This window comes from Perognathus longimembris, chromosome 26, assembly GCF_023159225.1.
Source record: "Perognathus longimembris pacificus isolate PPM17 chromosome 26, ASM2315922v1, whole genome shotgun sequence".
NCBI classification, from domain to species: domain Eukaryota; kingdom Metazoa; phylum Chordata; class Mammalia; order Rodentia; family Heteromyidae; genus Perognathus; species Perognathus longimembris.
The window spans coordinates 4,751,511-4,774,753 of NC_063186.1; the positions used below are offsets into that span (position 1 = coordinate 4,751,511).

The 23,243-nt window shown below is 42.9% G+C and overlaps 1 protein-coding gene across 1 annotated transcript in view; it reads right to left on the reverse strand.

Annotated features, from left to right (window-relative positions):
• The window catches only part of Ephb1 (EPH receptor B1), a 193,043-nt gene that overhangs the window by 26,058 nt on the left and 143,742 nt on the right, over positions 1 to 23,243 (reverse strand). The window contains exons 6-7 of the mRNA XM_048334449.1: positions 19,695 to 19,819; positions 15,596 to 15,758 (exon numbers count right to left, since the gene is read on the reverse strand). Coding sequence (XP_048190406.1) covers positions 15,596 to 15,758; positions 19,695 to 19,819 — 288 coding nt within the window. The remainder of the gene's footprint in view (positions 1 to 15,595; positions 15,759 to 19,694; positions 19,820 to 23,243) is intronic.

The following is a 23,243-nucleotide window of genomic DNA, read 5'->3' on the forward strand; positions in this document are numbered from 1 at the left end:
CACACCTGTAATCCTAACTATTCAGAAGACTGAGATCTGAAGATTGTGGTTAGAAACCAGCCTGGGCAGAAAAGTCCCCATGCAAATATTATCTCCAATTAACCACTCAAACATCGGAAGAGGTGCTGTGGCTTAAAGTGGTAGAATGGCTAGCCTTGAGCTAAAGAGCTCAGGGACAGTGCCCAGGCCTTTAAGTTCAAGCCCCACAACTGCCAAGAAAACTAAACAACAAAAAAATATGTGGTCTATTCCCTCTGATTCAAGGTGGTGGTGGTGACGGGGTGATGGTGAAAGGGCAGATCTTTGAACTAGGTGGCCACCTTCTGTATTAGAATGGGGAAGTAAGTACAAAGGCCACATAACTCCCTTATTACTTTGAAGACAGCTTTTCTCCTTTCTGATCAGCTGTTCCTTTGCTTGCTGTAACCCCTTGTTTTCCAGAGCTCCTTGAAGGATGGCTTCAGATTCAATATGTTGGAACAACAGAACCACAAGTGGTGTTTTTTGTTCCTTTCTACTTTTTTTCTGATTGATAGGGAGCTGTTAAACTCCAGTCAATACCCTAGCCATCCATGGTGCAACCTTGAAAGTGGAGATGTGTCATAATAATTGTAGTTATTAGGTAATATGCAAGGTGTTTGGTATATGTAAGAATGTCTAGGATCCATACCAGGTGGATGCTGGAGCTTAGGGGTCATGTGAGCAGATTTTGTTCAGCAGCAATAATGTCCATAATAGGCTCATTCCAAGAGCAGAGGTTTATGTACGACCATCATTCTCTTTTTAATACTCTTACTTCCCCCTCATACATTCCAACTGTTAGCTACTTGCTACTTGGTGTAAAAATGAAATAATAATAATGAAATGCCAGATTTAGAAACATTTCTGAGTATAACTTTCTTCAAACTATCTGTTCTCAGCTGGCTTTCAAGAAAGCTCAGTGTGTTGAACCTGGAGCCCGGTACTCTCTCCCATCTATTGGTGCCACTAAAACCTGACAGTTTCCAGCCATTTCCTTGAAGCTTGTCACTTCATGTTTGTCTTGGTGAGGTCCCAGCCAGCTCTCACTGTAAAATGACTGAAAGTCTACCCGATTCTCCAGTCAATGGTGCCATTTTCCAGTTGTTGCTTTGAGAAATATCAAGCTTGAAGAAAGGGCCAAGATGTGCAGCCAGATTCCATTTTCAGTAAATAATCTTTCTTAGTAGAGGGGGAGACTCTGCTACGTACATATTCATTGACTTGGAGACTTTGTCCAAGGAGGGTGTACAGCTAGTATTTAGGTAGATTCCTTTACCTTTCTACTTATACTCTATTTCCTTGACTCAGTTTCCCAAAATGATTGTAAGACTTCTAAATGCACTAGGATTGTTTTTAGTCTCTGTGGAACTCTTCTTCCTGACATTCCATTTTTCAAAGCACCTTTTTCAAGCACTTAGCCTTTCATTGATACACGGAATTCCTACAGTCTGAGAACATGCTGAGATTGTTGCACATTCCATCCTGTCTCACTGGATAGGCTAAGTGGTGTTTCTTAATGCTACAAGACTTCACAATCACAGCAGAGACACTTCCAAATACTGCCAAAAATCACTTGTCAAGAGACTTTGAAATGATATTTGTAAAGAGTATTCAAAGAAAATCAAATTATGAAAGAATTCTTAGATTAAAAAAATTATTCAAAGACACATGCTCGAGGAGCTTATGCTGCAAATATGGCCCCCTTCCATTCAGTAGTTATCACAGTGGGATAGAACATGAGTTGTAGCTACAATCATGTCTCTGCATGCATGATAAATTTATCTTTGATTGGACCAATTGGAATTTCATGGTCTAAGGCATTATGCATTTGTCAGTCTTGTTCAATTGTGTTTAGCAAAGTGACTCAATCATACTGTTTGTGTTGTTTGAAGAGGAGGTGAAATAGACTAAAATTAGGTGTGTAGTCACTGCAGGCAATTGGTCCTTGTCCAGATACATTTTCCTATCTGCTTATAGATTCTTGTTATAAAACTTAGAACTCATTTGTGACACATTACAACCCATTAGCCATCTGTTTCTCTACCACACATACCTTTCTTTTAGAATGCAAGGATTAAATTTTCATGACAGTCATCAAAATGATGCTTTACAACTATTGAGAAATAACAAACACAGTTACTATCTCATGTTAAAGCAACACTATGATACACATATTTTTACCAGTGTGAGGTAATTAAAATTACAAAAATTAAATACACATAGTCGTCAAAGAGCATTTTATATGGCCTCCATGAAATATTATTACTACTTTTATAGTAGTTTTTCTAGAATTAAAACATTCATAAGACTTCAATCTTGGCCATATAACTTTTTTTGATTCATTTTCTTTAGGTTTCACTTTTAGATTTTATTTGTATTCCTGTGGTTTCTTTCACCAACTTTTCTTTAAAAATCTTAAAAAAATCTTTATTGAAAAGGTGATGATCAGGGGAGTTACAGTTATATAAGTAAGGTAATGATTACATTTGTTTATAAACAGAGTTATCCCATCCTTCATTTTCTCCCACTTACCCCTCCTTACTCGCCCCCCACCACTATACCCCCCTACAAGTTGTAAGGTTGATATCTTGCCTATTGTTAAGTGAGTATCATTGCTGTATTAGTTTGTCCTTTGACGAACTGTTCCTGTGAATCCCTTTCCTTTCCCCTGGTCAAATAATCTTATATACAAGACACAAGGTACAGAAAATTAAGAGATATGAAAGAATAAAAAATGTAAAAATAAAAAAAATAAATAAAAAGTCGACACATAGTACATAATAAGAACCTCTTGTTTCTATATCTTGGAGTTCATGTTGGTATACTTCATTATATATGGTCTTATGTATTAAACAGTTGGGTTGTTGTTAAGAATATCATAGGCCTATTCTAGTTCTTTTTTTCCTATTCTAGTTGTTACAAATAAGGGAAACCAGGCAACCTACTTTTCTTTGGGTTTGGCTTACTTCACATAATGTAATTTTTTCCAGGTCTTTCCATTTCTTTACAAATGGGGTAATGTCATTCTTTCTGATGGAGGCATAGAACTCCAGTGTATCTTCTTGATCCATTCATCTACTGAGGGACATCTGGGTTGGTTCTATATCTTAGCTATAGTAAATAATGCTGGAATGAACATGGCTGTGCTGGTCATTTTAGTATGGCCTTGTTTGTGGACATTTGGGTAAATGCCCAGAAGTAGGATTGCTATATCATAGGGGAGCTCTATGTTTAGTTTTTTGAGGAAACTCCATACTGCTTTCCAGAGTTGTGTAAGTTTTCATTCCCACAGTGTAATAGTGTTCCCCTTTGGCAGTATCTCTGTAAGCATCTGTTGTTGTTAGATTTCTTGATAATGGCCATTGTAACTGATGTGAGGTGGAATCCCAATGTTGTTTTGATTTGCATTTGATTTCTTTTATAACCAGAGGCACTGAGCATTTTTTCATGTATCTCATGGCTATACCTATTTCCTCTTCAGAGAAGTCTCTCTTTAAGTCTTTATCCCACTTTTTAATGGGGCTCACGAACTTTTCTTGAAGTGCATTTTCTAATTTGAGGAGTGCTTGGAAAATGTATTATTATTATTATATGTTATTTAATAATAAGTACAAATGTCATCTTTGTGCTATATATGTTGATGGAATGTACACTTAGCTAATAGTGATAGGAACACAAAGAACAGAACAAATGTCACTGACTTTACTAGAAGCATAACTGAGCCATCAAATTTCACTTTTTATAAAGAAAACAAGTTTTGAGTTCCTATACACTGACATTGAAGAGAGAGTCAGACTCAAGAATTACTCAATGTTCTCTTTATCCATCTAATCTTTCTTAACTCTTTAACTCAATGCATCAGGCAGGTAAATCTGTTACAGTATCACAGACTTATAGCATTGTCTCTGTTTCTTGAGATTTTATAATGCTAACAAGGTACATCTGTTTCTTCATGATGTTATTGAAATGTTTCCAAACACAAATAATATTTCTTTGTATATATGGATGAACATTTATCAAATAAAAGACTTTGTGGTATTTAATACATACTCTTGATAATTCACATCCTTTCCAAGTTTTACAGAATTTTTTTTTTATCTACGTTAGTTTTATAAGTTGTGTTTTCCCAACCAGGGCACCATAGGATTTTTTAGAGTATTTATCTTTTTGACTTAACATATTGTAAAATTAACTTTTTTGGCTGCTATAGGAGTAAGGTGGCTAGGTTAGTAACAATATTGATTATTGAATGGGCATTGCTATTTAGAAACAAAAAGAAAAATATTTCATACAAAACCAGATAGAACAATAACAAGAGTTGTGCTGTTAAATGCCTTTCCAATTAAAGAAAAAAAGAAAATGTTAAGTAAATAAGTAAAATATCAAATTTTAAAAATGGTAATAATTTACCAAAATAAATCAAGATAATAATTAAGAATTATTAAAGAAACAGAAATCAAATGGATGAAATTACCAACAATAGAAAACAAGGACAAATCATCACAAACTTTTCCATGACAAGAATGATAAAAGAGATAAAATCAACTTCCAGTGTGATCAGGGATAACAAAAGGAGGAAAAATAGTCATGGCTTCAGAGGAGGAATGAGAAAGATAATTTAGCATAAAATGCTTAGAAAATCTAGGAAGTCTCCTCCAACAAGTAAAAGGCAGCCACTTTAAATCATGAAAGAAAAAGAAAGAAAAGGAGGAGGAGGAGGAGGAGGAGGAGGAAGAGGAATAAAAGGAGGAAGGAGGAGCAGCAGGAGGAGGAGGAGATCATATTAGTGGAATTAATATTTCAATATGTGATAGAAGAAATTCAGGAAATAATAAAATTAATTCACTTAATTTTTTTGTATTTGCTAGTTCTTGGGCTTGAACTCAGAGCCTGGGCTCTGTCCCAGAGCAGTCTCTCTGTGTTCAAAGCTAGCGCTCTACCACTTAATCCACAGCACCACTTCTGGCTACATTCACTTCTAAGGGCCTATACTTTACATAGGAATTTTTAATAATTTCAAAACTATTGAAACTATTCTAGGTTTTTTTTTGTTGTTGTTTTTTCAAATTTTTATTATCAATCTGATGTACAGAGAGGTTACAGTTTCATACGTTAGGCATTGGATACATTTCTTGTACTGTTTGTTACCTTGTCCCTCATACCCCCCTCCCCCCTTCCCCTTCCCCTTTCCCCCCTGAGGTGTTCAGTTCACTTACACCAAACAGTTTTGCAAGTATTGCTTTTGTAGTTGTTTGTCTTTTTTTACCCTGTGTCTCTCAATTTTGGTATTCCCTTTCAATTTCCTAGTTCCAATACCAGTATACATGGTTTCCAATATACTCAGATAAGATTACAGAGATAGTGTAGGTACAACCACAGGAAGGTGATACAAGAACATCATCAATAATAGAATCTACAGATACACATGGGACATTGAAAGTAGTTACGACTGTGATATAACAATTGTCTCCATAACATGGAGTTCATTTCACTTAGCATCATCTTAGGTGTTCATAAGGGTATAGCTATTGGGGCTTGTGATGCTCTGCTATGACTTGCCTAAAGCTGTACTAATTATTCCCAATAAGGGAGACCATAGAGTCCATGTTTCTTTGGGTCTGGCTCACTTTACTTAGTATAATTTTTTCCAACTCCTTCCATTTCCTTACAAATGGGACAATGTCATTCTTTCTGATAGAGGCATAAAATTCCATTGTGTATATGTACCACATTTTCCTGATCCATTCGTCTACTGAGGGGCATCTGGGTTGGTTCCAGATTCTTGCTATGACAAATTGTGCTGCGATGAACATTGTTGTGCAGGCATTACTGTGATTTTGTTTGTGGTCTTTTGGATAGATTCCCAAAAGTGGGGCTGCTGGGTCATAGGGGAGTTCTATATTTAGCCTTCTGGGGAATCACTATACTGCTTGCCAGAGTGGCTGAACCAGTTTACATTCCCACCAACAATGAAGTAGGGTTCCCTTTTGGCCACATCCCCTCCAAGAATTGTTACTGTTAGTTTTCTTGATATATGACATTCTTGTTGGGGTGAGATGGAATCTCAATGTTGTTTTGATTTGCATTTCTTTTATGGCCAGTGATGTAGAGCATTTTTTCACATGTCTCCTGGCCTTTCTCATTTCCTCATCAGGGAAGTCTCTTTGTAAGTCTTTAGCCCACTTGATGAGGGGGCTATTGGTTCTTTGCGGTTTTGTTTTGGAAGAGAGTAGTTTTTTTAGTTCTGCATATATTTTAGAGATGAGGCCTTTGTCCGTTGAATGGCCGGTAAAGATCTTCTCCCAGTTTACATTCCCACCAACAATGAAGTAGGGTTCCCTTTTGGCCACATCCCCTCCAACAATTGTTATTATTAGTTTTCTTGATATATGACATTCTTGCTGGGGTGAGTTGGAATCTCAATGTTGTTTTGATTTGCGTTTCCTTAATGGCCAGTGATGTAGAGCATTTTTTCATATGTCTCTTGGCCATTATCATTTCATCATCAGAGAAGTCTCTTTGTAGGTCTTTAGCCCACTTGATGAGGGGGCTATTGGTTCTTTGTGGTTTTGTTTTGGAAGAAGGTAGTTTTTTTTAGTTCTGCATATATTTTAGAGATGAGGCCTTTGTCTGTTGAATGTTCGGTAAAGATCTTCTCCCAGTCTGTGGGCTTTCTGGTTCAGCCACTCTGGCAAGCAGTATGGAGATTCCTCAGAAGGCTAAATACAGAACTCCCCTATGACCCAGCAGCCCCACTTTTGGGTATCTATCCAAAAGACCACAAACAAAATCACAGTAATGCCACCAGCACAACAATGTTCATCGTAGAACAATTTGTCATAGCGAGAATCTGGAACCAACCCAGATGCCCCTCAGTAGACGAATGGATCAGGAAAATGTGGTACATATACACAATGGAATTTTATGCCTCTATCAGAAAGAATGACATTGCCCCATTTGTAAGGAAATGGAAGGACTTGGAAAAAATTATACTAAGTAAAGTGAGCCAGACCCAAAGAAACATGGACTCTATGGTCTCCCTTATTGGGAATAATTAGTACAGGTTTAGGCAATTCATAACAGAGCATCAAAAGGCCCAATAGCTATACCCTTATGAACACATAAGATGATGCTAAGAGAAATGAACTCCATGTTGTGGAAACAATTGTTATATCACAGTTGTAACTACTTTCAATGTCCTATGTTTATCTGTAGCTTTTATTATTGATGATTTTCTTCTATCACCTTCCTGTGGTTGTACTTACCCTATCGCTGTAATCTTATCTGAGTATATTGGAAACAGTGTTTATGGGTATTGGAAGTAGGAAATTCAAAGGGAATACCAAATTTGAGAGACACAGGGTAAAAAAAAAGAGAAACAACTACAAAAGCAATACATGCAAAACTGTTTTGTGTAAGTGAACTGAACACCTCCGGGTGGGGGGGGAAGAAAAACGGGGGGAGGGAGGGGGTTATGAGGGACAAGGTAACAAAGAGTACAAGAAATGTATCCGATGCCTAACGTATGAAACTGTAGCCTCTATGTACATCAGTTTTATAATAAAAACTTAAAAAAAAAAAAGATCTTCTCCCAGTCTGTGGGCCTTCTGTTTATCTTGCGAGCTATGTCCTTTGCTGAGCAGAAGCTCTGCAGTTTGATGCAGTCCCATTTGTCCAACCTTTCTTTGATTTCTAGCCTTTCTTGGTCTTTGTTAAGGAAGTTCCGTCCTGCGCCAAGGAGCCCAAGTGTTTCTCCTACTCCTTCCTTTAGTGTTTTCAGGGTGCCTGTTTTGATTTCAAAGTCTTTAATCCATTTGGAATTGATTTGGGTGCAGGGTGATATATAAGGATCTAGTTTTAGTTTGTTACATGGGTTGAGACAGTTTTGCGAGCACCACTTGTTAAAGAGGCTATCTTTCTTCCATACTATTGTTTTAGCTCCATTACCAAAGATTAAGTAGGCATAGCTCTGTGGGTTCATTTCTGAGTCTTCAATTCTGTTCCATTGGTCTTCAGGCCTGTTCTGGTGTCAATACCAAGCTGTTTTTATTACTATAGCTTTATAATACAGCTTGAAGTTGGGTATTGTAATTCCTCCAGCACTGTTCTTTCTGCTTAGGATTGTTTTTGCTATTCTAGGATTTTATTGTTCCATATGAATTTCTGGATTGCTTCCTCTATTTCATTAAAAAATGGTGTTGGGATATTAATGGGTATTGCATTGAATTTGTAGATAGCCTTTTGCAATATTGCCATTTTGATTATATTAATTCTCCCAATCCAGGAGCATGGGAGGTTTTTCCATTTCTTTAGTTCTGACTTAATTTCGTTTTCTAGCTTTTAAAGTTCTCATCAAAGAGGTCTTTCACTTCTTTGATTAAGGTTATTCCTAGGTATTTTTTGTTTTGGGGGGATATTGCAAAAGGAGTTGCTTTCCTGATTTCAGCCTTGGTCTTCATGTCGTTAGCATAGAGAAAGGCCATTGATTTTTGAAAGTTTGTTTTATATCCTGCAACCTTGCCAAAGTTTTGGATCAGCTCTAGTAGCTTGGGGGTAGAGTCTATGGGATTCTTTATGTATAGGATCATGTCATCTGCGAAGAGAGAAAGTTTAACTTCATCTTTTCCTATTTGGATCCCCTTTATATTTTCTTTTTGCCTAATTGCTCTGGCTAGGAATTCTAGTACTATGTTGAAGAACAGGGGAGAGAGTGGACATCCCTGCCTTTTTCCTGATTTTAAGGGAATGGCTTTAGTTTTTCCCCATTTAGAGTTATGCTTGCTGTTGGTTTGTCATAAACTGCCTTGATTATATTCAGTAATGTCCCCTGGAATCCCAGTTTTTCCAGGGCTTTTAGCACAAATGGGTGCTGGATTTTATCGAATGCTTTTTCCGCATCCAGAGATAAAACCATGTGGTTCTTTACCTTGCTCCAGTTGATGTGGTAGATTACATTAGTTGACTTGCATATATTAAACCAACTTTGCATCCGTGGAATGAATCCTGTTTCATCATGGTGTGTGATTTTTTTGATAACCTGTTGAAGTCGATTGGCCAGAATTTTGTTGAGAATTTTTGCGTCTATATTCATCAGGGAAATCGGTCTGTAGTCCTCTTTCCGTGATGAGTCTCTGCCTGGTTTTGGGATGAGGGTTATACTGGCTTCATAGAATGAGTCTGGTAATGAACGTTCTCTTTCAATTTCATTGAAGAGTTTGAGAAATATTGGTGTGAGTTCTGTTTTGAAGGCCTTGTAGAATTCTGCAGTGAATCCGTCTGGACCTGGGCTTTTTTGGATGGGAGATCATTTATTACCATTTCTATTTCAATACTGGATATGGTTCTGTTTAGAAGGTTTAAATCTTCATGTTTGAGTTTGGGGATATGAATTTTTTCTAGGAATTCATCCATATCTTCCAAGTTCTCGAATTTGTTGACATAAAGGTTTGCGAAATAGTCCCTTATTATTTTCTGAATTTCGGTTATTTCTGTGGTGATGTTACCTGTTTCATCTCTTATCTTGTTTATTTGAGTCTGCTGCCTTCGTTTCTTGGTCAGGTTTGCCAGGGGTCTGTCTATCTTGTTGATTTTTTCAAAGAACCAATTCTTTGTTTTGTTGATTCTTTTGATGGTTTTTTTTCATCTCTAATTGATTTAATTCTGATTTGATTTTAATTATTTGCTTCCATCTATTGATGTGGGGTTTGGCTTGTTGTTCTCGCTCAAGGAAATTAAGGTGCTTCTTTAAATTATTGAGTTGCTGTTTCTCCAGTTTGTTGATGTATGCACTCAGAGATATAAATTTTCCTCTGAGTACTGCCTTTGCTGTGTCCCAAAGGAGCTGGTACTTTGTGTCCTCAACTTGGTTGAATTCCATAAACATTTGAATTTCCATTTTAATTTCTTCAATGATCCTCTGATGGTTCAGCATTGTGTTGTTTAGTCTCCATGAATTGTAGTATTTTCTGTGGTGGCTGATTGAGTTGAGCTCTAATTTTATTCCATGGTGGTCTGAGAGAATGCAGGGAATGGTTTTGATACTTCTGAATTTGTACATATTTTCTTTGTGCCCTAAGATGTGATCTATTTTGGAGAATGTTTCATGTGCTGCTGAAAAGAATGTGTATTTTGTTGTTGCTGGGTGGAATATTCTGTAGATGTCGGTTAAGTCCAGTTGGTCTATGCAATTATTTAGTTCTATGGTTTCTTTGTTCAGTTTTTGGCGTGTTGATTTGTCCAGAGGTGATAGTGGGGTGTTAAAGTCCCCAACTATCATTGTGTTTGAGTCTATGAGTGTTTTCAGAGTCAGTAGTGTTTCTTTGATGAAGTTGGGTGCTCCTGCATTTGGTGTGTAGATATTTAGAATGGTTATATCTTCCTGTAGGAGAGATCCCTTTACCAGTATGTAGTAACCTTCTTTGTCTCTTCTTACCTTTTTTAATTTGAAGTCAATTTTGTCTGATACTAGGATTGCAACTCCAGCCTGCTTATGGGGGCCATTTGCTTGACAGATTTGTTTCCAGCCTTTCACTTTTAGAAGATTTTTACTTTTACTGGATAGATGTGTCCTTTGGAGGAAGCAGAAAGTTGGATCTTGATTTTTAAAAAATTTTTTTTGGCCAGTCCTGGGCCTTGGACTCAGGGCCTGAGCACTGTCCCTGGCTTCTTCCAGCTTAAGGCTAGCACTCTGCCACTTGAGCCACAGTGCCGCTTCTGGCCGTTTTTTGTATATGTGGTGCTGGGGAATCGAACCTAGGGCCTCGTGTATCCGAGGCAGGCACTCTTGCCACTAGGCTATATCCCCAGCACTGGATCTTGATTTTTGATCCAACTTATGAGCCTATGTTGTTTGATTGGAGAATTAAATCCATTAATGTTGAGAGTTAGGATTGAGAGATGATCGTTTGTTCCTTTCATTATCACTATCTTGCTTAAATCTGTGTCTTCCCATTTCTTGATCTGATGTTTACTATTTAGGGTTCATTTCTCTGTCTGTATTGCGATCTTGATTATTTTCCCTGTATAGTACATATTTGTAGATTTTCTGTAAAGCTGGTTTGCTGGAGATATATTGTTTCAGTTTTTCCTTACTGTGGAAGACTTTTATTTGACCTTCGGCTATGAAAGAGAGTTTGGCTGGGTACAGAATTCTTGGTTGATAGTTATTTTTATTTAGTGTTTGGTATACTTCATTCCAGGCTCTCATTGCTTTCATCGTCTCTGCTGAGAAGTCTAGGGGTAATTCTGATTGCTTTTCCTTTATATGTGATTGTTTTCTTCTCCCTAACAGCTTTGAATATTTTTCCTTGCACTCTACTGAACCTGTTTTGATCACTATATGTCGGTGGGATGTCCTATTCTGGTCTATTCTAGGTTTTAAAGAAGACAAATATTCTTATTATATTTACAAAGCCAGTAAATTTTTTAAAAGACAAGCTATGATAATATCCAAAGTAAAGTTGTAGAAAATCATGGCAAAGCAAGACTGAATAGAAGAACCCAGAGAAATGCTCAAAAGAGCAATGTACAGTGACCACTGAGATATTAATATGAAAGTAAAATTATTAAAATATAATAGTGTTAAATACACCATCATATCAATACATTCATATGCACTGATGTGTATCACAAACTAGGTAAACTATTCTTTTTACTTCTAAAATTAATATGATTATGTGGGTAATTGACTTCTTACCTTTTCAAAAAGTGTTTACAGTGTATGCTTCTCAATACTGTCCCCAAATCAAGCCTACAATGTATCAAAGAAAAAAACTCTTCAAGTGGCTTATACAATGAATACTATCAACAGAAAACCCAATTTCAATAAACACCTCAAAATTGGAAGTGAGTGAAATAATATCTTCAATGTATTAAATGAAAGGAACTCTGAACAGAAATGTTTCAACAACAAAGCTAAAATTAAGAGGCAAAAGTCACAGAGGTTTCTCTACCACACAGGAAATTCTGAAGAATATAATTCACAGTGTCTGTTTGAAAGACTAAGATGAAAAATAGAACATAAGCAAATACATTGTCAAAAAGGATGCTAAACTGACAGTATAAAACAACCAAATAAAATATTGAATTTATAGATTGGGAGAATAATGACAAATAGAATGGACAACAATAACATACATGTGGGAATGTGGAATGGGCGCTCATGTCTGGTCTAACCTACAGTTTGCAAGCTTTGTACACAAAAGCCTGGGTCCTCTATGTTGCTTTGTCTGTAAAGTGGAGAAGTGAGTGTAAGTTGTCAGCGGTTCCCAAGGAGTAATTTGGAGCCTCCCTTTTTGTTCACCTATGGAGAGGATCATCTGAACAGTGCATTGTTACAATGACCTTTAACTCTGCGAAATAGAATAAAAGAACATTTTTAAATGAGCAATTTTCTGAGTGCTGGGGGCTCATACCCATAATCTTAGCTGCTCAGGAGGCTGAGATTAGAGGACTGTCGTTCAAAGCCATGCCAGGTGAAGATGTGTCTGTGAGACTCTTATCACCAATTAACTAACAGAAAGTTGGAAACAGAGGTGTGGCTCATGTGGTAGAGTGCCAGGCTTGAGTGAAAAAGCCAAGCAAGTATACAAGGTACTGAATTCAAACTACACTAAATGTACACACACACACACACACACACACACACACACACACAGATTTAATTTTCTAAAAATGTTTCTTTGATATTTGGAAAATTGCTATTGTTCATTGGCTAGTGGTCTTATCAGATATATTGACATATGCAGTGAATACCTGAAGGAAATCAACTTAAAAGGAAGGAAGATTAATTTGTCTCACAGGGTGAGAGATTTTAGGACATGATTGCTTGGATCTATTACTTTGGATTGGTGATAGCCAATCCCTAGGAAGAGAGCTCGTCCCAGGATGGTTTACCCACATGTTGATGACAGGAAAACAAAGAATATCAAAAATACAGGAGTTGGAATCTTAGGATCTCTTTTAGGATCACAACACCAGTAACCTAAATTCCTCTGGCTACCATCTCCCAATAGTGCTTTATGGTATTGAGACCAAATATTCCCCAAATGAACCTTTTGAGGGTAATCTCATTGATATAACCAGAAGGTATAAATTTTACAACTCTCTGTAAAGAGGAAGATGAAGAACCTGAGTTCAAACCTTAATACCACCAAAAATGAATTGTGTTTTGGATTTTGTGATCTCACCTATTAAATATATATTTATAATATAGTTAAATATATATTTATAGTATAAATATATATTTCTCAATTCATAAATGATACTTAGAATTTTGTTCTCTTTTAAATCTTATTTCTTCTCTTTTCTTAACAAGTTAAATGTTACATATATAAAGTTTGTAGTGTCTTCTTCTTTAATATGAACATAAGGCTACTTCCTTCCTTCCATATATAATTATTTTTATTTCTTGTCAGGCTTGGGGCTTGAACCTGGGCCTGGGCTCTGTCCCTGAGCTTTTTTACTCAAGGCTAACACTCTACTACTTTGAACTACAGCTGCACTTCCAGTTTATTGGTGGTTAACCCGAGATGAGTCTCAGATTTTCTTGCCTGGTCCTCAGATCCTGCCACAGTCCTCAGATTCCAGCCACCTGAGTAGCTAGGAATACAGTTATGAGCCACCAGGACTCAGCTTTTCCATGTGTAACTTTAACTGCATTATTCCAGCTTAGATAGCTCCATATTTTCTAAGTCTTAATGATGTGCTATATATTTTGTCCCATATGAAAGGCTTTGGTGGTGTTGGTGTTAATGTCTAAATACTAGCAATCATTGTGGTCATCTATACATACTGGGAGAATATTTGTGCATGATTGGTTTTAGGAAGCATTTTCATCTACTTTAAGACAATATATATTTTCTATTATTTTGATGTAATTTTTTACACATATTCATTATATAATGCTTGTTAGTTATGTTGACAAAATGGCCAATACTTTTTACTGAGCTACAGATTCTTTTTTTTTTTTGTCAAATTTTTATTATCAAACTGATGTACAGAGAGGTTACAGTTTCATACGTTAGGCATTGGATACATTTCTTGTACTGTTTGTTACCTTGTCCCTCATGCCCCCCTCCCTCCCCCCCTTTCCCTCCCCCCCCCCCCCCCGGAGGTGTTCAGTTCACTTACACCAAACAGTTTTGCAAGTATTGCTTTTGTAGTTGTTTCTCTTTTTTTACCCCGTGTCTCTCAAATTTGGTATTCCCTTTGAATTTCCTACTTCCAATACCAGTAAACACAGTTTCCAATATACTCAGATAAGATTACAGAGATAGTGTAGGTACAACCACAGGAAGGATACACCACAGGAAGGTGATACAAGTTTCCATAACATGGAGTCATTTCACTTAGCATCATCTTAGGTGTTCCTAAGGGTATAGCTACTGGGCCTTGTGATGCTCTGCTATGACTTGCCTAAACCTGTACTAATTATTCCCAATAAGGGAGGCCATAGAGTCCATGTTTCTTTGGGGCTGGCTCACTTCACTTAGTATAACTTTTTCCAAGTCCTTCCATTTCCTTACAAATGGAACTAACTGCCAGATGCAAAAATAAATAAATAAAAGGAATAGCCTTCTTGGGAGAAATTTGTTACTTCTTGATTTGTCTAATAGAACTGCCAAGAGAGCCGCGGCGCGCAGAGCGTTTGGAGAGTTTGGGGGCTTTTCATCCTCAATGACCCCCCGGTGCCAGAGCGCCTATAAATCTGGACGGTGGCGAGCGAGGCGACCGGGTCCTCACGGGGACAGCAGATGGCTCGGCGGTTCTCATCCCAGCAGCCGCGATTCATCTCCGTGAACCGGCTCCCCTTCCTACCAGCTTCTCACCCTCCCTCCTCCAGGGGGAACCCCTCCCCAAAATAAACTCAAAACAGGGCGGGGGGGGGTGTGCGCACGCCAACGCCGATCCTCTAGAGGTTAAGACGGGGTTAGCAGTGAGGCACCCCGGGAGGGTGGGGGGGGGGTCACTGGGAAAGGAGGGGCCACCCCCCCCACACACACCCCCGCTTTCTCCAGGATCAACATACAACAGCAGCACGGGCTACTCTTAGGATTGCGCGCCGTGGATTTTTAAATGTTTTCTAATTAGTATAGAAAAGAAAAGTGCGAGTCGGTATAAAAGTCCTATCAGGTACCCAGTCTAACAGCAGTGGCCTAAAATAGAACAAGCTGTGAAAACAGCTTTTTTTTGTTGTTCCTTTCGAATCCCTCCCCCCCCCACCAGCGCCCCCCCCCCACACCCATATAAATTAACTAACAAGGAAACAACAGACTTCTGATTTGGGAGGAAATCAGGAAAGAAGACTCACACTTGAAATCGCTCTGCAAATGGCGCCTGTAGAATGAACGAATGAACGAATGAATGAATGAATGAATGAATGCATGCAGATATGTGCTAGAGAAAGGGACGCATGAACCGTAGAGAATGGCTAGGAAAAGGAGCCCGATGGAGATGGAAGGACGCACCCCGTGTCCTGCATGGAGACACCGGGCCGGCCTGGCTCATTCTCTTTGTAGACGCCCGCCCCCCCCGCACCCCACCGCCCGCCCCCCCCCCCCCAGCCCCGGCTCACCGTCGGTCAGGGTCTGGAAGCACATCTTGCCGCTGAACTTGCCGTAGCCGGCCACGGTGCGGGCGCGCACCTGCACCACGTACACCATGCCGGGCCGCAGCCCGTCGATGCGCGCCGTGTTGGTCTGGCTCCTGGCCATGGAGGAGTTGAACTCGTTGTGCTCCTGAGGGAGGGAGGGAGGGAGGGAGGGAGGGTGGGAGGAGGGCGGTCACCGGCTAGCTCCTGCCCGGCCCCGGGGAAGCCATCCCTGGGCTGCAGGGCGGATGAACTCGGAAGCCGGGGAGGGGGGACCCCGGGAGCAGCCAAGCTCCCCCGTTTTCCACTCCCGTCGGGGGGGGCTGCAGAATGGACCTCTCCCAAGTGTGGGCAGGGGCAAGGAACAATTCATAAACGTCGTTAGAGGGTTCAAGGCTACCTCCCACCGACAGACAGTCAACAATGAGGAAAAGACCGCTGTCACTATTCATTGGCCCTTCCAGAGAGTTCCTGGGAAAAGATTACCCCCCCCCCATCATCTGGTCTACCAGAACAGTAAGCCCCCCCCACCCCGGAGCCCCAGCCCAGCCCTGCTCGGGTTGTCGAGAGAAAGGCTATCCTCAACGATTTTGTTCATGACTAGTTCGATACCCCAGAGACCCACGATCTGAAAACCATGAGAACCACCTCGCCACCATAACCTTGCCAATGAGAACACCATTCCAAGGCCGCAGAACGCAGGCAGCTGCGGGGAATGTTCTGGATTTGACTAGCATTATAGAGGACCAGGCACTGCTTCGAGGCAACCAAGTGGCTCAGTAGCTTTTACTTTAAAAAAAACAAACAAGTGCTCTGCTATATTTGCATTTGGATGGAGAGAACCCAACCCCAGCCCATCAGCACGGCACAGTGTCTCCATTCGCCAGGCAGTTGAGTGATTAAAATGAGCATCGGCCCCGGCTCCCCGCAAACTCATTCATCAATTCCGGGGGTGACGGCCGGGCTGCCTACGACCGGTTCATTATCTACATGGAGTCGCCAGGGCGTTGCCGGTGGGGGCGGCCGCGGTTCCCTCTCCCTTACGCCCCCCCCCACTCCATCTCCAGCCCCCCCCCCACAGTGAGTGAGCCAATAGCACACTTGATTCCAGCTACTGAAACCCATCAGCGCAAGGGGGAAGACAGGGCCGGGGTCCAAGTGGGTTTCTATGTGGGGCAAAAAAGAAAAGAGCTTGACACTTAAAAGGGGTGCTTCCCCCCCGACACCCCCCGATCTAAGCCAACCCATCGTAGCCTAGACCGTGATTGTGAGATGCAGACGCTTCATCACGATGACAGCCGGGAGCAGATGCAGATGCCACCCCCCCCACCCCCGCCCCAGGGTTTGCCCACGAGCGCTGACACGGGGAGTGGGGAGTGCGGCCAGACAGTAAACAAGAGCGGGTGATGGATGGGGGGATGGCTGAGCTCTCTATTCGTGAGCGAGCAAGCGAGCGGGGACCAGGAGAGCGTGCCGTTGGACACGGCCCTGTACGGACATTGCCAGAGCGGGCTGGGTTTAATCTCCACGTACAGCCATGTTTTTCTAGGGAGGGGCAGGTGCCCGTATCTGCATTCAGTATTAACACGTAATGTCTAATCTTTTTTTTTTTTGTCAGTCATGGGACTTGAACTCAGGGCCCAAGCACTGCCCCTGAGCTCTTTTGCTCAAGGCTAGCGCTCTACCACCGAAGAGCCACAGCGCCACTTCGGTTTTTCTGGTGGTTAAGTAAAGGTGAGAGCCACACGGACTTTCCAGCCCGGGCTGGCTTTGAACCTTGGAACCGTGGTCCTCAGATCTCAGCCTCCTGAGTAGCTGAATGACAGGCATAAGCCTGTCATTAAGATAAGCCATCGGCTTATCTTAAGGACCAAACTAATGTAGAGATCTTTGGTATCTGTGGCAACGGTGGCCACTCCTGTATCGAGCCCAGAAGTTCTCCCATCACGGAAATAGAATAAAAATGTCCATCATTCGGGTTCTGCCAACTCCCTAGGGGTGACTTGTCGTGGTCACCGTCAAGTCATTTAACCTTTCTGGGACTCATCCCATCCTCTAGAACTGGTTATATCTGGTTCAGTATATTTCTTTTTTTCCTCTCTTTTAGGATCCAAGCTAATATGTCTATATTATATATGCATCTATATATATATGTATCTATATATACTCAGATATACATACATATACGTTTATATAGAATAGATGCTGAATAGCATGACAAATTCTCATCGTGGTTCTTTGGAAACACCTCACGTGCTCGGGTCTTTCTCTAGGCGTGGCGGTGAACGTGGTCAAGGAAACATAATGAGTTCCACGGGGGAGCACTTTGTACGAGGAGGAGAAAGGTCCAGTGCCGCGCTGAATGGGAACCGGGGCGTTGGCCGAGTATCGTCGCCATCTCCAAGGGAAGTGCGCTGCCCCCCGGAGCCCGGTCGGGAATGGGCGACGGGTCTCGGGCACGGAGTGGCGTGCGTGTGTGGCGTCCATCATCGGCGCAAGTTCACGAGCAGCGAGGAGCTGGCTGAGGAGGGGGCTCGCGTCCTCCTTTCGCAGCCCAGGGAGCCGAGCCGACTCAGGTCCCTCGGCGGCGTGGAGTTCCCGGTAGGGAAGAAGGCAGCGGGGTTCAGGCTGGGTCGGGCAGCGGTGAGCCAAGACCCATTGGTACCAGGCCCCGTGGCTCCTATCCTGGGGCCTAGTGTTGGGCTCGTGACTTCGTCCCGCTCTGCCCACGGAAGTGACTCTGTGGGGCGGCAGGCGGAGGAGGGGCGGGGGGCTCCCCGATCCCCTCCGCCTCCTCCCCACTCTGCCACCTGCTGCAGAGCCAAAGGCCCTCCGTTCATACCCCAGCTGTGCGAATGTGGGCAAGCTGGTTTTCTAGTTTGATTTCCAGAAGCGTCTGTTTATTTAGCTGTAGCGATAGCAGTAATATTTACCGTGGTGAACTATGAGAAGAAAAGGTGTGTTGTTGTTTTTGTTTTTTTTATGGGGGGAGGGCAACACTGGGAGCCGAACCACAGTGCTGGATGGGCACCCTACCACTTAGGTCATTCCATGAGACAGGGCCTTGCTAACTTTGCTAGGCTGGGACTGAGGCTAACTCGTGATCTATAATCTATTCCTCCCCTGAAATCAAGCCTTATTTACCATGGCCTGCCCCCCCCCCCTTTCTAGTGTTCGTGTTCTAATGTCCTGTACTATCTCCTTATTTACTATGGTCATGGTCTCCCTATGTTGAAGACCCATTCTCCTGCTGGGCGCTGGTGGCTCACGCCTGTCATCCTAGCTACTCAGGAGGCTGAGATCTGAGGATCACGGTTTGAAGCCATCCATGCACAGGAAAGTCTGTGAGGCTCTTATTTCAAATAAACTACTCAGAAAAAGCCAGACGTGGTACCATAGCTCAGGTAGCAGAGCACTCACTTTGAGCACAGAGAGGCTCAGGGACAAGAGCCCAGGCCTGAGTTCAAACCCAGGACAGGCAAAATATAGTCTTCTAAGGACAGAAATAATCCTCTGTTGGATCATTAACATAGCACCAATAGCAGGTACCCAATACGTAAATAAACCTATTAAATAAATAAATAGTGTGTGGTGTGTGTGTGTGTGTGTGGTGTGTGTGTGTGTGTGTTTGGATAGTACAGAAAGCACTGCATTTTCCTAAGATTGCTGCACATTCTGCAGCTCGCGGAGGTGGAGGGGACCCACCCCCCCCGGTTTCCTGGTGGACAGGCTGTTGTGCCGGGCATCAATGCCAGTTCCTCGGCCGTGACCACCCCCCTGCCCCCAACAGCTGCTGCTAAAGCAGTAATACATTCATTTCCTTCTCGATTCCTCTTTTCTTACCCCATCCTCTTTTAAATTTCCCGCCACAGGCGCCGTGACATCCGCAGATATATTAGTAATGCGCAGTGATCGAGGCAAAACCATTTAGAAGTAAAACTAACACGGGAGGGCACGTGACCCAAAACTTGGTCTAGACGGCCTCTTAGCTCCCTCCAGCCCGTCCCGGCCCCCTCCGCCGCCCGTGACCCTCCTCCCGGCAGCGCCCTGGCCCTCCTCCGGGGCGCGGGCAGGGCTGGCTCACCTTCTCGTAGTAGCGGATCTCGTAGTCCAGGATGATGCCGTTGGGTTGCTCGGGCTGCGGCCAGGACAAGGTGATGCTCCGCACGGTGGCACTGACCTGGTGCATGATGGGAACGGTGGAGGGGGCTGTGGAGAGAGAGGAAGACGTGGCCGCTGAGCGGGCGTGCCCCGTCGCCAGGGAAGGGCTGGCTTCCTGCCATCTGACTGGAACTCGGACCGCTCTGTGCTCTCGCGCCGGAGGTGCAGAAGGGCCGGTGGGTTTTGCAGATGGAACGGAGTTTGGGAAATGGAGGAGAGGAAAGTGATAGCTTAGCCGGGGGGGGGGGGGGGGGGGGGGACAACAACCACGGACAGAGGATGTGGTGTTCTCATGGCAGAGAGGAGGCAGAGGTGACCAAAACAGGAGGGGAGCAGGTGGAGAGAAGAGGAGGAGGATGGGAGGTTTCCAGGTGGAAGGGGTTGGAGGCATCTCTGTTGGGCGTTCACGTGTGGAGCTCTGGCAAGAGACAGAGCGGGGCTCGACCCTGGCAGCAGCGTGAGAATGACCACTGCAGAATTATGGTGCAATAGGAAGGAACATTCTAGCACACCCTGCTTTCTGCTACCGCGTTGGGAGATTGTAATGCGCTTCAAAAAAGGAGAAGCCAGGGGCTGGGGATATGGCCTAGTGCCTCGTATACATGAGGCCCTAGGTTCGATTCCCCAGCACCACATATACAGAAAATGGCCAGAGGTGGCGCTGTGGCTCAAGTGGCAGAGTGCTAGCCTTGAGCAAGAAGAAGCCAGGGACAGTGCTCAGGCCCTGAGTCCAAGCCCCAGGACTGGCCAAAAAAAAAAAAAAAAAAAAAAGGAGAAGCCAAGGTATCCTTCAAGGAGACAGGAACACGAGGCCAAGGCCAGAGGTACCGTCAGGAAGCGTTGCCAATGAGAGAACGCTGGCGCGAAGGAGCTCACCGACATAAATGAAGAAATCATCCACCAAGCAAACATTTGGAAACAGGATAATAAAAATTCCCCCACGATCTTCAGAGTTGATTAGGAAATCTCTGTTTGGAAATAATATTTATTTCCCAAATTCAACACTTCCCCCGACCCCAACCACCACTCCTCCCACCCCACCCCTTCCCCCCCAGCCCCACCAGCATGGTGTGACAATGAAAGCAGTCTAGAAATGACAAAGGAGGGCTGTCTTTTTGTGAGAAGAGGCAGGTGACGGATGAGGCGACTGGTCGGTTGGGGCTGTTCTGTTTAGTCCTGGCACTTCTGCAGAGGCGAAGGTCGGGCTCACTTTAGAGGGATTCTCAGGGGACGGCGGCTGAGTGACATTTGCCACCCCCAATTCAGGTTAACAGATTCCCCTGGGGACCCCGGAATCACAGACCGTGGCGAGCCGGTCACTTGTAGGCCCAGTGAGTACCTACTGCGCACAGCCTGTGTCCTCCGGGACTTTGGGGGGGCCCGGCGTGCACAGGCACTGTGTTGGCCGGGAAAGCCCGCAGCTCGGAGCTCCTAGCCCCGGGAAGTGTGGCAAATGGCCGCAGTCACTGCTCTGAAACCCAGGCTCGAGTTCACACACAGACCCAAACTTGTCCTCTCTCCACTGTCATTCCAGCTAAGGGAACGCGGGAGGTTCCTCGTTCTGAGAATGGCATGCCAGAGATCTACAGGTACGAGTTAGACTGTCCTCGGACTTTCCTGCTGAAAAGAATGGCCTACGGAAGCTCCAGATTGGAAATGCAAATCTGAAGCCATCAGTGTTTCAGAGACAGAGGAAGCAGAGCAATGGATCGAGAACAAGCAGAACGGAATCGGCTCTGAGATATAGGAAACGAAGAGACAAGAGCAAAGAGGCTGAGAAAGAAAGACCAATGAGATAGAATGAAAGCAGGGAGAACGCTATTGCCTGGAATCCAATGGCACTGGTGGCTCACACTTGTAATCCTAGCTACTCAGGAGGCTGAAATCTGAGGATCACGGTTTGAGTCCAGCCGGGGCAGGAAAAGTCCATGAGACTCTCATCCCCAATTAACCACCAGAAAATCAGAAATAGCGCTGTGGCTCATAGTGATAGAATGCTAGCCTTGAGCAAAAGAGCTCAGAGAAAGCTCCTTGGTATTGCGTCCAAACCCCACGACTGATAAAAACCACCGCCACCAACAGCAAATCAAACAACCAAATGCTGGATAAATGTTCCCAGAAGGGCTGGATATGCTCAATGCTGCTGTTAAGTCAGGAAGGATGGTGAAGCATGCGGATGGTACACGATCACCTAGGTAATTAAGTCCACGGAAGGAAGTGAACTTGAAAAGACCAAGTGTACGTGTGTTTGGAACAGACAACAGCACTGAAGTAGATAGTAAGTACTTAGCCAAACTACTGGGTGAAACAATAGTCAAAAATTTCCCATCTCTTGGGGCAGACATGGATGCTTTAGGTATATATAGCAGGCATTTATAATAGACTTGACCAGCAAACACCCTCTCGTGTCATGTAATAGTCAAATGGCATGCACACAGAGCGAAGACCGAACACTGAAAGCCGCACGAAACAAAAGCACCAACTCACAAAGGCAATCCCAGCAGAGGAAAACTCCCAAGGCCAGGAGGGGGTAGAATGTTCTATCTCAGGCCCTGAAGGAAAACAGCTAAAAAGCCAGATTACTACATCCAGCAAAGTTATCCTGAGGATCCGAAGAAGAAATAAAGACCTTCCAGGTTAAGCACAAACTGAAGGAATTTACGGCCACCAAGCCGGCGTTGTTGATGATTCTTAAAGGACTCTCAGACACCGAAGAGGAAGATAAACACAGCCATGAGAGTGTGCAGGAAAGCAAATGAGAAAGAGGGACAAATCAAGACACCATAAAAACAACACGATAGGAACAGAAACATACCTTTCGGTAATAACCCTGAAGGTAAAGGCTTTTAATTTTCCACTGATAAGACAGATTGCCTGGCTGGAGAAAAAAAAATAAAAGAGCCAACTTTTTGTTCCTTGCAAGAAACCGTCCACACTGGTAAAGAAATACTCAAACTGACTGAAGGAGAACAAATGGGGAGCTATCACCAAGCAAACAGAGGAACTGTAGGCATAGCTCAAATAGTAGAGAGGGACGGCCTGAGCAAAGAAGCCAAGCTAGAGCATGCGGCTCTGAGTTCAAGCCCGCAGTACCAATCCCCACCCCACCCCCCACACACAGAGAAATCCAAAAGCAAATAGATGTAGCTATACTCAGAACTGATGAACCGTGCTTAGAAGAGGAGAAAAGCATCACCCATAGTGACAAAGCAAACAACCTAGCAAATATATATAAATTTATATACTACGTATCTCTATCTATCTACATATGGGTTATTTTGCCACGGCAACAAAAAGGCACAATGAGTAAACTTTTCATTCCCAGTTCTCATCAATAAATAGGTCATCTAGGCCAAAACCTAATAAAGAAACCTCAAAGAAAAACTGCATCATAAAAATAATAATAAACTTATCAGAGACAATTCCGTCAACTCCAAAAGAGACATTCTTCTCAACAGCTCATGGAACTTTC